This window comes from Oncorhynchus masou, chromosome 23 (assembly GCF_036934945.1).
Source record: "Oncorhynchus masou masou isolate Uvic2021 chromosome 23, UVic_Omas_1.1, whole genome shotgun sequence".
NCBI classification, from domain to species: Eukaryota; Metazoa; Chordata; class Actinopteri; order Salmoniformes; family Salmonidae; genus Oncorhynchus; species Oncorhynchus masou.
This window is the reverse complement of record NC_088234.1, coordinates 39,488,361-39,502,599: the sequence shown is the minus strand read 5'-3', so window position 1 is coordinate 39,502,599 and position 14,239 is coordinate 39,488,361. Positions and strand designations below refer to the sequence as shown.

The window sequence follows — 14,239 nt, the reverse complement described above, 5'->3', positions numbered from 1 at the left end:
CTTGCGCGAGCGCGCGTGTGTGAGAGAGAGCGAGACGGGAATAACGAACTGGAACTGTAGTGTGTGAGTTCTCTCATTGGCTGCAGAAGTGGACGTCAGCACCTTTCACTACTCCAGTGTTACCCCTCTAACCTCTGGCTGTGAAGGAGAAACAAGTGTTAAAGTAGCTCTGAGGAGAGTAAACTAACCTCCAGCATCCACACGGCATAAAAGAGGAGTAAAAGCGGACGCCTTTATTACAGACACCATCATTACAAGTCATTCCTCGGATGTGCGTTTTCTCCTTTGAAGTAAAAGGATTTTGTGTTTGGTTCTGAAATGGCAGTCTGGTTCGAGTTTACCGCGCACATGCTTTTTCTAATGCTAGGTTGTTGTCTTGGAACTTTGGAGGGTCGGACATTGAGCCGAACCCCATGGGGCTTGCAGGGACAGGGCAGCGATGGAACCGATTCTCCGTTTGACCGAGACAGAGCTAATCAGGATGTGGTCTCACAGCACATGTACAGGCTGTATGAGAAATACAACAGAGATCTGAAACGACTCAGAGAGGGAAACACTGTCAGGAGTTTCAGAGCCAGCCAAGGTGAGTGTGACTGTGGTATGGCTGTCTATGATGCTGGACAGGAAAATTAATGTTGATCAATTAGTAATATCCTCAACTCTGATATGCGACCTAAATTCTTGAGATGCACATACATTGTGGAGTATGTCTGTCCTCAGAGGGAAAGGCGCTGATGAGATAGGCATGGAGAGAAATGCAACGTGCATAGGCGGTGCCTTCACTCACAAAGTTATGATGAATTTATGGTTATATTATATAACAACCGAAATGTCTTTTAGTTTTTCAATAATATCAATGATGTACTGCCCCCCCCCCTCCCCTCCCCCAACTCCCTTCTAGTAGGCAACCTAATTAATTGAAATAGCCAACAGGGGGCTGAAAAAAGCCGAAGCATGTGGTCAGACACCCCAAATAGGTAGGATTGTTTTGGAACCTTCTGAGAATGCCACAGTGCTTTTTATGACGCACTTGGGCAGATCTGTATGAGTCGCTTCAGCTGTAGTGTGATCCTGCCACAGCTCCAGCCGCAGACGAGCAAGAATGTGTGTAGAATTCGCCCCCAAGTGGAGCCCAGCTGCTGCGCTGGCCACGACAACAATGCGGTAACTAGGAGACAGGCGGACACCAATAATGCACCATATCTATTTTCCCTTAAAGGGGCCACTGAATCCTGGGCTGGAGTATGAAGGCTTAGCATGCATTGATGCCATTTTCCTGTGGTGTTTTTTTATGAACAAAACAGGCCCACATTAACTTAACATTTTGTTTAATTTATTTAACCTGTATTTTATCAGGGAGTCATACTGAGACCAAGGTCTCTTTTACAGAGGATCCCTGAATTAAATAAATTACAGAAAATACGCATCAATATGCTTTTTAAAAGACAGCTGTCCAGATGCCCAGATATTTCTAAGCATTATGGACGTATGCTTAAATCAGTTATTTTTATGCTCTCTGGAAAACAACATATACTTAGTTTTACCTGCATTCAATACAAATTTTAGATCGATAAAAATTTTCTATAGTAAAATGAAGATTAAACTGGTCAACTGTGGGGGTAATAGCATATACAGCAGTATCATCAGCATACAGCATGCAGGTTACATTTTTTTGTTAATGTAAACAGTAATAAGTACAGGACCCAGAATCAACCCATGTGCGACACCTTTCGTAATATCCAGGAAACCTGATTTAACACCATCAGTAGATACACATTGAGTTCTATCTGTCAAGTCATTGTTAAACCAGCTACATGCAGCCTGGTCTCGGCCAACTGAGGAAAGCCTCTGAATTAGCAGTAAGTGATAAAACTGTATCGAAAGCCTTTGACAGGTCAAGGAAGATCAATGTTGTCTTTTATCCATACAGGTAACCACATCATTCATAACTAGGAATGTGGCCGAGAGAGTGCTATGACCTGTTCTAAAACCTGACTGATCAAAGATAAGAAATATCTTAGCTGAGAATTAATCAAGGTTTCTAATATTTTAGCTAGGCAAAAAAAGTTTAGAAATAGAGGGGGAAATGATTTAGGTCGCAAGGGTCACCACCTTTGTGAAAGGGGAGTACATGGGCCACATTCCGAACCTTGGGGATGGTACCAGATATAATCGTCAGGTTAAAAATATTGGTTAACTATTCAGCAATCAGGGGGGCAGAGAGCAGCAGTAAAAATGGATCAAGCATGTCCTCCCCAGTGGAGTTTTTTTGACATCAATCTTAAGCAAGGCATCTAGCACATCACAGATAGTCAATTGTTGAATTGAAAAAAAAGATTCACTAGAAGTTGACAGGTTAGACGTTGAGTCAGCCATAGGCGGGCAGAGGGAGAAGCAGTCTATTGAATGAAAAGGGTCAATTAAACCACTGTTTATCTCAAATAAAAAGCCTGCAGAGATAAAATTGTGATTAAAAGCATCACTTATTCCACTCTTCTCAGTTATGAAGCCAGACTCAGGCAGAACTTGCTTAGGCAGGGAAGAAGAGGAATTTGTACGCTTCAGTGCATATACTGTTTTCCAAAATGTTGAAAGATCACCAGCAGAGCCATAGATAAAGCTTAAAAAATGGCTCGGTTTAGCTTTTTTAATCGAGATACTACGTCTGTTTCTCCATTGTCTGAAAGTTTACCAGTCCACAACACAGTTTTCCTTGCTTTGGCCCAGGTCTGATTTCTCATCTGAATGGGCTATGATAGCTCCGAAAGAAAATCAAGGGTTAGATCTATCTTTGACTCTGAATTGTTTAAAAGGGGCGTGTTTATCTGCCAGAGGAATAAATATAGAGGATAAATGTTCTAGAGCCAAAAACGTTTTACAATGTCTCTTCTTAATTAATTAAACAAGGATTAGTATTTTTCTGTTTTGTAAGGTTGGGGGATTGTGGACACCAGGTCATCTGATGTACTCTCCTTCTTGGTCAAATAGCCCTTACACAGCCTGGAGGTGTGTTGTGTCATTGTTCTGTTGAAAAACAAATAATAGTCCCACTAAGCACAAACCAGATGGGATGGTGTATCGCTGCAGAATGCTGTGGTAGCCATGCTGGTTAAGTGTGCCTTGAATTCTAAATAAATCACAGACAGTGTCAGCAGCAAAGCAGCCCCACACCATAAAACCTCAGATTATCTAAGCATTTGAATTTCCCACCGTAAAGTATGGAGGAGTCTCCATAGTTTACGGTGGGAAAACACATGCGTAGATCATCTGTTCACCCGCACTGCGTCTCTCAAAGACACGCTGGTTGGAGCCAAATATCCAATTTGGACTTCAGACCAAAGGACAAATTGCACCGGTTTGATGTCCATTGCTTGCGTTTCTTGGCCCAAGCAAGTCTCTTCTTATTAGTAGTGGTTTCTTTGCAGCAATTCGACCATGAAGGCCTGATTCACACAGTCTCCTCTGAATAGTTGATGTTGAGATGTGTCTGTTACTTGAATTCTATGAAGCATCTATTTGTGCTGCATTTTCTGAGGCTGGTAACTCTAATGAACTTGTCCTCTGCAGCAGAGGTAACTCTGGGTCTTCCTTTCCTGTGGCGGTCCTCATGAGAGCCAGTTTCATCATAGTGCTTGATGATTTTTGCGACTGCAAATTTTCCGTATTGACTGACCTTAATTGTCATGCCTTGACCTTAGAGATCATTTTAATTCTCTATTTTGGTTAGGTCAGGGTGTGACTAGGGTGGGCAATCGATGTTTTCTATTTCTTTGTTGGCCTGGTATGGTTCCCAATCAGAGGCAGCTGTCTATCGTTGTCTCTGATTGGGGATCATATTTAGGGGGCCTTTTCCCACCTGTTGTTTGTGGGATCTTGACTTTGTGTAGCTGCCTGTGAGCAGCCCAGAACGTCACGTTTCGTTTTCTTATGTTTGTTTTTGGTGAGTTGCATATTTATTAAACATGTGGAACTCTGAGTACGCTGCGCCTTGGTCCATTCATTCAGACGATCGTGACAGAAGATCCCACGGACCAAGCGGCGTGCCCAGGAGGATCAGGGATCCTGGGCCTGGGAGGAAAGCCAGGAGTGGAGGACATCCTGGACGTGGGACAAAATCATGTCAGGAGACAGAAGCCTGCCATGGAAGCTGGCGGGGGCAGCGAAGAAGCAACAACGACGACACCGGGGTTCACGGCCAAGACGGAAGCCCGAGAGGCAGCCTCCAAAATATTTTTGGGGGGGCACACGGGTTGGTCGGCAGAGCCGAGGTGTGAACCAGAGCCAGTCCACACGGGGTGGTCGGCGGGGCCGAGGGTTGAACCAGAGCCAGTCTGGGAGAGGAAGGTGAACTTGGAGGGGACTGAAGGGAGTGAATCAGAGACAGTCAGTGAGTTGATGGGGAAATTGGAGGAGAGTGTTATGAGAGAACTGTTGTGTGTTGGTGCATGAGGCATGACATTCGCCCTAAGGAGCGTGTCCTCAGTTTAATGCCGCTAGCCATCTGGTGAAGACTGTGCCGGCCCAACGCACTAGGTCTCCAGTACGCCTCCCCAGCCCTGCACGTCCTGTGCCAGCTCTCCGCACTCGCTTTGAGGAGCGTGTTATTGTTCCGGTACAATGTGCGCCGGTTCTATGCACCGTGTCTCCAGTGCACCTCCACAGTTCGGTACGTCCTGTGCCAGCTCCCTGTACTTGCCGTGCGAAGGTTGTCATCTGTCCAGGACACGTTGTGCCAGCTCTAAGCTCCAGACCTCCAGTGCGCCTCCACAGCCCGGTACGTCCTGTGCAGGCTCCATGCTCCAGGCCTCCTGTACATCTCCTCAGCCCGGTATGTCCTGTGCCAGCTCAACGCACCAGGCCTCCTGTGTGTCTCCCCAGCCCGGTACATCCTGTGCCAGCTCCACGCACCAGACCTCCAGTGTGCCTCCACAGCACGGTACGTCCTGTGCCGGCCCCACACTCCAGGCTCCCTGTGCGTCTCCCCAGCCCGGTACGTCCTGTGCCAGCTCCACGCACCAGGTCTCCCGCGACGGTCTGCAGACCAGAGCCTCCTGCGACGGTCTGCAGTCCGGAGCCTCCGGCGACGGTTCCCAGGCCAGAGCCTCCGGCGGCGGTTCCCGGTCCGGAGCCTCCGGCGACGATCCACGGCCCGGAGCCACCGTCGACGATCCACGGTCCAGAGCCTCTGGCGACAATCCACAGTCCGGAGTCCCCGGCGACAATCCACGGCCCGTTTCCTCCGGCGACGATCCACGGTCCAGAGCCATCTGCGACGATCTACTGTCCGGAGTCGTCTGCGACTATCTACTGTCCGGAGCCGTCTGCGACGATCTATGGTCCGTAATCCCCAGCGATGATCCACGGTTCGATTCCTCCGGCGATGATTCACAGTCCGGAGCTTCCGGCGATGATCCCCGCACCAGTTGGCGGCGCTACGAGCGGAGCAGGATCTGCGTCCCTCACCGGAGCCGCCACCGAGGGTAGATGCCCACCCGGACCCTCCCCTATAGGTTCAGGTTTGCGGACGGGGTCCGCACCTTTTTGGGGGGGTACTGTCACGCCCTGACCTTAGGCATCCTTTTAATTCTCTATTTTGGTTAGGTCAGGGTGTGACTAGGGTGGGCAATCTATGTTTTCTATTTCTTTGTTGGCCTGGTATGGTTCCCAATCAGAGGCAGCTGTCTATCGTTGTCTCTGATTGGGGATCATATTTAGGCACCCTTTTCCCACCTGTTGTTTGTGGGATCTTATTTTTGTGTAGCTGCCTGTGAGCAGCCCAGAACGTCACGTTTCATTTTCTTCTGTTTGTTTTTGGTGAGTTACATATTTATTAAACATGTGGAACTCTAAGTACGCTGCGCCTTGTTCTATTCATTCAGACGATCGTGACATTAATGTCTTAAAGTAATGATGGACTGTCGTTTCTCTTTGCTTATTTGAGCTGTTCTTGCCATAATATGAACTTAGTCTTTTACCAAATAGGGCTATCTTCTGATTCCCCCCCCCCCTACCTTGTCACAACACAACTGATTGTCTCAAATGCATTAGGAAATATAGAAATTCCACAAATCAACTTTTAAGAAGGCACACATGTTAATTGAAATGCATTCCAGGTGACTACCTCATGAAGCTGGCTGAGAGAATGCCAAGAGGTTGCAAAGTTGACATCAAGGCAAATGGTGGCTTTTTGAAGAATCTCAAATATAAAATATATTTTGATTTGTTTAACACTTTTTTTTGTTACTACATGATTCCATATGTGTTATTTCATAGTTGAGGTGTCTTCGCTATTATTCTACAATGTAGAAAATAGTAAAAATATAGAAAATCCCTTGAATGAGTAGCTGTTCTAAAACGTTTGACCTGTAGTATATATGGCCACTCCTCTCCCTATCTAGAATCTGTCACATCAAAATATATTAGAATAATTTACTTAGAAGTCTTCATCAGATACAGAACCATTGAACCATGTTTCTTAGCATGTTTAGGTCCATTAGACCAATCCCATTGCGAGATTTAAAGTCAGATGGGTATATTCAGCTCATTCCCATAAGAGCTAACAGGCGTAGGGTCATCTGCAGCTGTTTGTTGAATAAGTTGAGACTTTGCCAAGGTCCTGGGCCAACCACGTGAGAGCAAAGTAGTCTGAGCATTTGACAAACCTCCCTTAATTCGCTGGATGCAGTGGCTGGGGCGGAAACTGGGAGAGCAGTGTTGGCAGAGCTCAGTCTACCTGGATGAAGCTCCGGCCAAAGGAGTGGCTGTTGGTGCTCAATTCTGTGTGCGCACAGGAGGCCTTGGTGTGCCTCCTGTTGCAGGGTTGGGGCTGCCATTGGGGGCAGGAGTGTCCCAGGCCTGTCCTGGGCATGGGAGTAGGGAGGGTAACCAAAACTAGTCTGGGAGGGAGGTTGTGGGGGTAATTGAGGAGGGTGGTGTGGAGGGCAGTGTGGCTGGCAAAGCTCCATACTCTCAGCATATGAGGGCTGATGATGTGAATGATACATGGTGTGGACTGCATCATGTGGTGCACTACCCTCAACAGTGTTTTTCCAGACCCTATGGTAGTGGTCGGTGCTGGGTGGAGCTGGGCTGAGTTGAGGTGGGCCTGGTCGGGTAGAGCTGTTCTGTGATTGGTCAGGTTATGTAGAGCTGGCTGTGCTGTGATGGGCCGGGTCTGGTAGAGCTGTGCTGAAGCGAACCAGGTCTGGTTGAGCTGTGCTTTGATAAGCCAGGTCTGGTTGAGCTGTGCTTTGGTAAGCCAGGTCTGGTAGAGATGTGTTGCGATGGTTCAGGTCTAGTAGAGTTGTGATGGGCCGGTTCTGATTGAGCTGTGCTGTGACGGACCTGGTCTGGTTGAGCTGTGCTGCTACGGACCTGGTCTGGTTGAGCTGTGCTGCGACGGACCTGGTCTGATTGAGCTGTGCTGCTACGGACCTGGTCTGGTTGAGCTGTGCTGCGACGGACCTGGTCTGGTTGAGCTGTGCTGCGACGGACCTGGTCTGGTTGAGCTGTGCTGCTACGGACCTGGTCTGGTTGAGCTGTGCTGGTACGGACCTGGTCTGGTTGAGCTGTGCTGAGTCGGACCTGGTCTGGTTGAGCTGTGCTGCGACGGACCTGGTCTGGTTGAGCTGTTCTGCGACGGACCTCGTCTGGTTGAGCTGTGCTGCGACGGACCTGGTCAGGTAGAGCTGTGCTGCGATGGACCTGGTCTGGTTGAGCTGTGCTGCGACGGACCTGGTCTGGTTGAGCTGTGCTGTGACGGACCTGGTCAGGTAGAGCGGTGCTGAGGCGGGCCTGGTCCCGGCACGCAGTTCACGGGAGAGAAGTGGTGGAGGGTGGTGTGGGGGGGGGCAGTGTTGCTGGCTTTTCTCCGATCTCTGTTAGGCACCGGGCACAGGTCTTAATAATATCGTGTTCACACTACAGGTTCCCCAAGGGGAACCACACCCCCCGCTCAACTCAAACCGTGGCGCACAGAATGCAAAAATATTCTTAGAAATATTTAACCTCCACACATTAACAAGTCCAATAGCTCAAATGAAAGATAAACACCTTGTTCATCTACCCAGCGAGTCAGATTTTTAAAATGTTTTACGCGAAAACATAGCACATATGTATATCAAACCACCACAAAGACACAGACGATATGTAGCCATTTTGTTGAACAAAAGATGCAATCACAAACGCAGGATTAAAAGAAAAATAATTCACTAACCTTTTGAAAATCTTCATCAGATGACAGTAATAGGACATGTGACACAGTACATTTATGTTTTTTTCAATAATATGCTATTTATATCCATAAATCTCCGTTTACATTGACGCCATGTTCAGAAAATGCTAAAAAATGTCCGGAGAAATTATAGACAACTCCGCCAGATAACGCCAGATAACAGCAATACACATCATAAACTTTGACTAAATATACATGTTCTACATATAGTTAGAAAGATACACTGCTTCTTAATGCAATCGCCTTGTCACATTCATTTTTAACGTTACAGAAATCGTTAGCTATTCAATAATCTGAGACGGCGCTCAGATGTAAGCAATATTTCTCCGCTATGTTGGAGTCAACAGAAACACAAAATAACAACGTAAATATTCCCTTACCTTTGATGGTCTTCGATCAGAATGTAGTGGAAGGAGTCATACTTACCCAAACAGTGTTTGGTTTCAAGTCGTGTGTCTTTGTGTTAGCAAATGCGACAAATTCCAGCTGAAATGCATCCAAAATTACTTCTGGTCTCGAGGGGTTGCGCATCAAAACTTCAAAATTACATATTGTATGTCGACTACACTGGTCAAACTAAGTGCAGAATCAAGCTTTAGGATGTTATTAACGTACAAAACAATTCTCAAATCCACCGGACAAACTGTACTCTTCTCGTGCAAGATGGAACAAAGGGCGCTCTGTGCGCAACACGCGCCTGAAAGTGCATGTATTTTCTCGCGACAACCAGTATTTTGCCTGCCAAAGGGTCAAAGCTCGCGGGATTTGCACAATTAAAGTCTCTACTGATAGAAGACATCTCCCGGAAGACATAGAAACTGATCCCAGATCCATAGCTGGTTGGGAAGGGTGGGGGCGATGACGTCAAAGTTGGCCCAACTTTCCTGATGAGAAAAATAGTTTGGGAGATTGGCTGCCCTGTGAGTTCTGCTATACATACAGACATAATTCAGACGGTTTTAGAAGCTTTAGAGTGTTTTTTATTCAATAATTATTATTATATGCATATATTAGCAATTTTGGACAGATTTTTTTTCAGTTTACTACGGACACGCAATTCATCCAAAGGGGGCAGTATTGTCCCGAGCCTTAACAGGTTTGTCTGATTTGCGTCTGATTTGTCTCAGGGAGTTGGTGGCTGGTCTGCTACTCCTGTGGGGTGAGGTGGACTGGCCACCCAGAGCAACATCCTTTAATGGCCTGGCGAAGGTGGGGACTGCCTCTGTACAGGTGTACATTGTCATAAAGACAGTCATAAATCTCTCCTTTGGAGCAAGGTAGATATTACTGTCTTTGCAAGCGGGTAAATGGTGGAGGCCCTCTCTATCACTCCCCTTAGTGATGTGGGCACCCTGTGCTGTTTGGCACACAGGTCATTGGTCCCTGTGTGAATGATTTTTTGACTTGGAGAGCTAGGCTGGGCCACAGTCAAGTGCTCCATAAGCTCTCTCTGTTGTTGGGCACTTTGACACCTTTTTATTTGGGAAAGTTGTATTCTCTAATTTAATCGTTCCATTTGAGTCAATCATTAATATTATGTCTGGTTTCTCGTCAGGTCTATGGAGGATGGCAGGAGTAATTACAGGCCGTGAGATGGGGATGGAGGGGGTCAGCTGGGTTGGTGCATTGGTTGGTTGGCTTGGTTGGGTTCGTTGGTGGGTTCTGATTCAGCTGTTGGCCTGGTCCAGGGTTTTTGTGGGACCCTTTGTAGAGTGGATGGTGGCGGCTAAGAAATTCCTGCCTTAGTTCATATAGCTCTTTCTGCAGGTTGTGTATGTGGCTGGCGTTGACTGTGCCGGATAGTGCGCCTCTCTCCGTCTGCACACTGCCACCCTGAGAGCCGAAACATCCTGCCAGTCTAACTGTCGTCCTCAACATTGTTCATTGCACACGGCAGCTCCCAGATCCCATCCCTATGCTGACGCACCAGGCTGATCTCCTCCTCTATAAGATGCTGTGGTACTGCAGGTGTCGCGTGTGAGAGAGGCGTGCTCAGGGCTGTGTCTGCTCCAGGTGAGGGAGGGAGAGGGACACTGGGGACTACATACCGAGTCACAGAGGGAGTGAAGGCTGTTGTAGGTAGTGACAGTAGAGAGGTAGATAAATTCTCTCTGCACTTCGATGAATAATGAAACAGCACATTACACTTAGATTAAGATACTTTCTCAAGGTTCAGAATGTTTCACCGCTTCAGCCTCCTTTCCAAGTGCTCTTCTGCTTATTCTTTTGTTCATCTGAATGCTTGTTTCCCTATCAGGCCTGAACGATCCTCCAGAAATCCCTTAGAAATCCTTCCGCTGTCTCCCCCAGGGGGTTTTGTGCTTGTTTACCTCTGTCCTAATTCTTGTGGTTGTTCTTTTGTTGGGTTTATAATCGTCCTATCCCATCCCTTCCTTGGGTTGCCTGATGATTCAGCAGTTGAGTCTTGCAAGAACCAAGTCGATCGATCTCTCAAAATCTCTCCAAACCATTTGCACAAACAAACGTTCCCCTCGATGAGCAGAACACAGCAATGCACTAAAATAACTCAACTGTTTACATATAATATAAAAATGTCAATTTAAGGAGGAGCTCTCCTTTAAGTGGTTATCAGATATCATAACACATGTTTGTTTTTTTTAAACTGCAGAAGCCATGTCATCTAAAGAGAGATGTAAGGGAGTTTTGACAACAACAGGAGATCTGTAAAAACATTAGGTTAGTGTCTAGGTGCGTGGCAGACAGTGTTGGCTGTATTAGTGGCTTAGGGGAAGCTTTGGAGGAAACTGAAATAAGCGTTTCCATATGCCTGAGGCTGGATACAGAGTAATGTATATCTCTTAAGTCACTCCATACATCCGCAGACGCATATACAATGGACAATACGTCTGCTGTTTGCCTAGTGTACATCATGAATATGTTATTCATGCCTCCCTCCCCCCACTCCTCTGCACCCATCTCCCTCCCTCACTCACTCCCCCTCTCTTCTCCTCTCCTCTCTCCCCATCCCCCTCACCCTCTCTCTTTCCTTCCCCATCTCCCTAACTCTTCCCCTCTCCTATAACAGCCAGAGAACGATGGGTTCCCTCTCCAGAGTCTGGTTCCACTCAAGGTTTCTTCCCACCTAGGGAATCAATGTGCCTCTGTCTGCTCTTTAGTTGTTAAGGCCTGGGTCACTGTGAAAGACTATCTGAAGTAACATATTTCTCCCCCTGTAGACTCGTCTGACCAGAGGACGTTTTACCATCTGAACCTGACGTCTCTCCAGGACTCAGAGCTCATCCTCTCTGCCACGTTTCACTTCTTGTTCGACCGGTGCCCACGGCCAAGGGCCTGGATGGGCAAACGCTACAAAATCCCGGCCTGTCGCTCTCTAAACCTCCACCCTGCTCCCTACATCCACCTCTTCCTTCACTCCAACCCCTCTGGGTCAGGGTTCAATCCAGGGTCGCAGGTGTCATTGCTAGGCAACGTGACATTTCACCCTAACCAGAAAGGGTTGTGGCAGATGCAGGACGTGACTGTGGCGATAAAAGAGGCCAGGGAAAAGGGCAGTCATTTTGTGTCGGTGGAGCTGGACTTTGGGCTGCAGTACCACAGACAGCCAGAGGACACACTGTCGGGGGCCAGTCTACCTTATTTGTTGATGTATGCTGATGACCATGCACTAGATGAGCCCAACAGTGTGGCACAGACTTTACAGAGGTATGGCCCTGAGGCTGAGGTGAAGGAAAATTCTTCTCACCCTTCTCGTCTTCCCCCTAAACAGGGGTCAAAGAGTCGTGTGAGAAGGGGGGTACCATCCCATCCAGACTCCATCCAAAACAACGAGCTACCAGAGGTGGAGTACAGGCCTAGCGGATCCAGGAAAGATGACCTGTTTGAAACCGCCTATCACACCCTGAAACCTATCAATCCCAAGCATGGGAGGAAGGAGAGGATGAGGAACGGCCAGGACGGAGAGGAAGAAGTGAAAGATGGAGAGAGGGATGGAGGGAGTCAATCGCCAGTTCTGAGCTTGGACGAGAGGACCCCAAAGAAGAGCAGCGATGGAGGGAGTAGGTTGCAAGACAACATTGAGGGAAGGAGTGATGAAAGAAACGATAGAGGGAAGGCAGGAGGAAGTAGGTCACCAATGCTGAGTTTTGATGCGTGGACAATGCGCAAGGCGAAGAAGAGACAGTGGGGATCGGAGCCCCAGATTAGGAGCTGCTCTAGGAGGACACTCAGGGTTGACTTTGCCGACATCGGCTGGAGTGAGTGGGTCCTGGCGCCTGAAGCCTTCGATGCCTTTTACTGCGCTGGAACCTGTGGATTCCCCATGCCCAAGGTAAAGACTCAGACTAGCCGGATTTGAACCCATGTGAAATCCAGTCTTTGGTAGCCTTCTGAGCTAAAGGCGAGATACAGATTCAATACATATGGCCAATGTTCGAGCACAGAACAGAGCTTATGTAAGGCAGAGAGGACACATGACTGCGGAGAATGTTTTTCTGGTTCTCAATTTGGAATTGCTCCATTGCTCCCAGTCTGATGATATGTCTACAACATTTATGAAATAGTATAAATCAGTAGATACATTACTGGCGGACACACTTACATATATGTTATGTTTTCCCTACTTGCACTTTATTAAATGAATAACCATTGTGCTCCTAAATCATAGATAGCTTTTATCAAGGCTAGTCTTCCTTCTTTAAAAAAAACAAACAGAATAACCTTAATGTAATTTTTCCTGTTGAATTATTACAGGCATTTGCCCGTTTTATTACAGGCATTGCCTCTACCTACATGTTCATATTAACTCGATTGCCTTAACTAACCTGTGCCCCCCGCACATTGACTGTACAGTATATAGCCTCGATACTATCATTTTATTGTTGCTCTTTAAATATTTGTTCTTTTTAAATGTTCTTATTTATTTTTTACTTCAGTTTATTTGAGTAAATACTTTCTTAAGACTTATTTTTCTTAAAACTGCATTGTTGGTTAAGGGCTTGTAAGTAAGCATGTCACTGTAAGGTCTAAGGCTCTGGTATTCGGCGCATGTGACCACTAAAATTGGATTTGATTTGAAGTTACAATGCTGTAACCTCTCTCTCTCTCTCTCTCCGTCTCTTTCTCTACCTCACCGGCCCTTTCCCATTCCCTCCCCGTTGCTTCCCTCTCTCCCAGGTGCTGCATCCCTCTAACCATGCAACCATCCAGAGTATTGTCCGTGCGGTTGGGATAGTTCCAGGGGTCCCAGAGCCCTGCTGTGTCCCAGAGAAGATGAGCCCTCTGGTGGTTCTCTACCAGGACGAGGGAGGTAACCTGGTGCTCAAGGTCTACCCCAGCATGTCCGTGGAGAGCTGTGCCTGCAGATAGACCCAAAGGACAGAGGGGAACAATGTTGGACAAGACAGGATGGAATGGCAGGAATTTAAAAGGAAAAAGGGAGAAAAAAAAGGGAAGGAAAAAAAGACACGAGATATATTCATAAACGGACGGATGAGTCGAGGTGTCTGTCCATCTCTTCGTCCCTTGTGTCCCTCAGGCGTTTGACGCTGAGATAGGTGAACGCAAAGAAGCGTTGAAGAAGCACGTTATCTGTCATTGCAGCACCAGTCATGTCCTCCAGTAGCAGTAGACACACGCCACCACAATATTCTCCACATCTACCATACCCTCGTCAAAGCAGCATCACCACTTCAAGGACTACAGGTACTGAGAGAGCTCTCTCCCTCCAAACAACTTTAATTAAAATTGTTACGTTCAAAACCAGGGATGCTTGACTGGCGCTGTGTTTAGTTTTAGTTTTTTAGGCACTGATCATGCTTACTTTAATATACCCATTTCAGAAAGAAGATATGGCATGTTACTTCTAAAAAGAAATACACTGAGTGTACAAAACACCTTCCTAATACTGAGTAGCTCACCCCCTCCTCTTTTTCCATCAGAACAGCCTCAATTCCCCGTGGCATGGACTCTAGGGGTCAAAAGCGTTCCACAGGGATGCTGGCCCATGTTGACTCCAATGGTTCCTAC

General features: G+C 47.1%; 1 protein-coding gene across 1 annotated transcript; it reads left to right on the top strand.

Moving 5' to 3' along the window:
- The first annotated feature begins 318 nt into the window (after positions 1-318).
- Positions 319-14,035, top strand: gdf10a (growth differentiation factor 10a). The gene is made up of 3 exons (XM_064930789.1): positions 319-583; positions 11,431-12,542; positions 13,388-14,035. Exons 1-3 carry the CDS (start codon positions 319-321, stop codon positions 13,577-13,579), a joined length of 1,569 nt encoding a protein of 522 aa, XP_064786861.1. The 3' UTR covers positions 13,580-14,035.
- Positions 14,036-14,239: the final 204 nt, after the last annotated feature.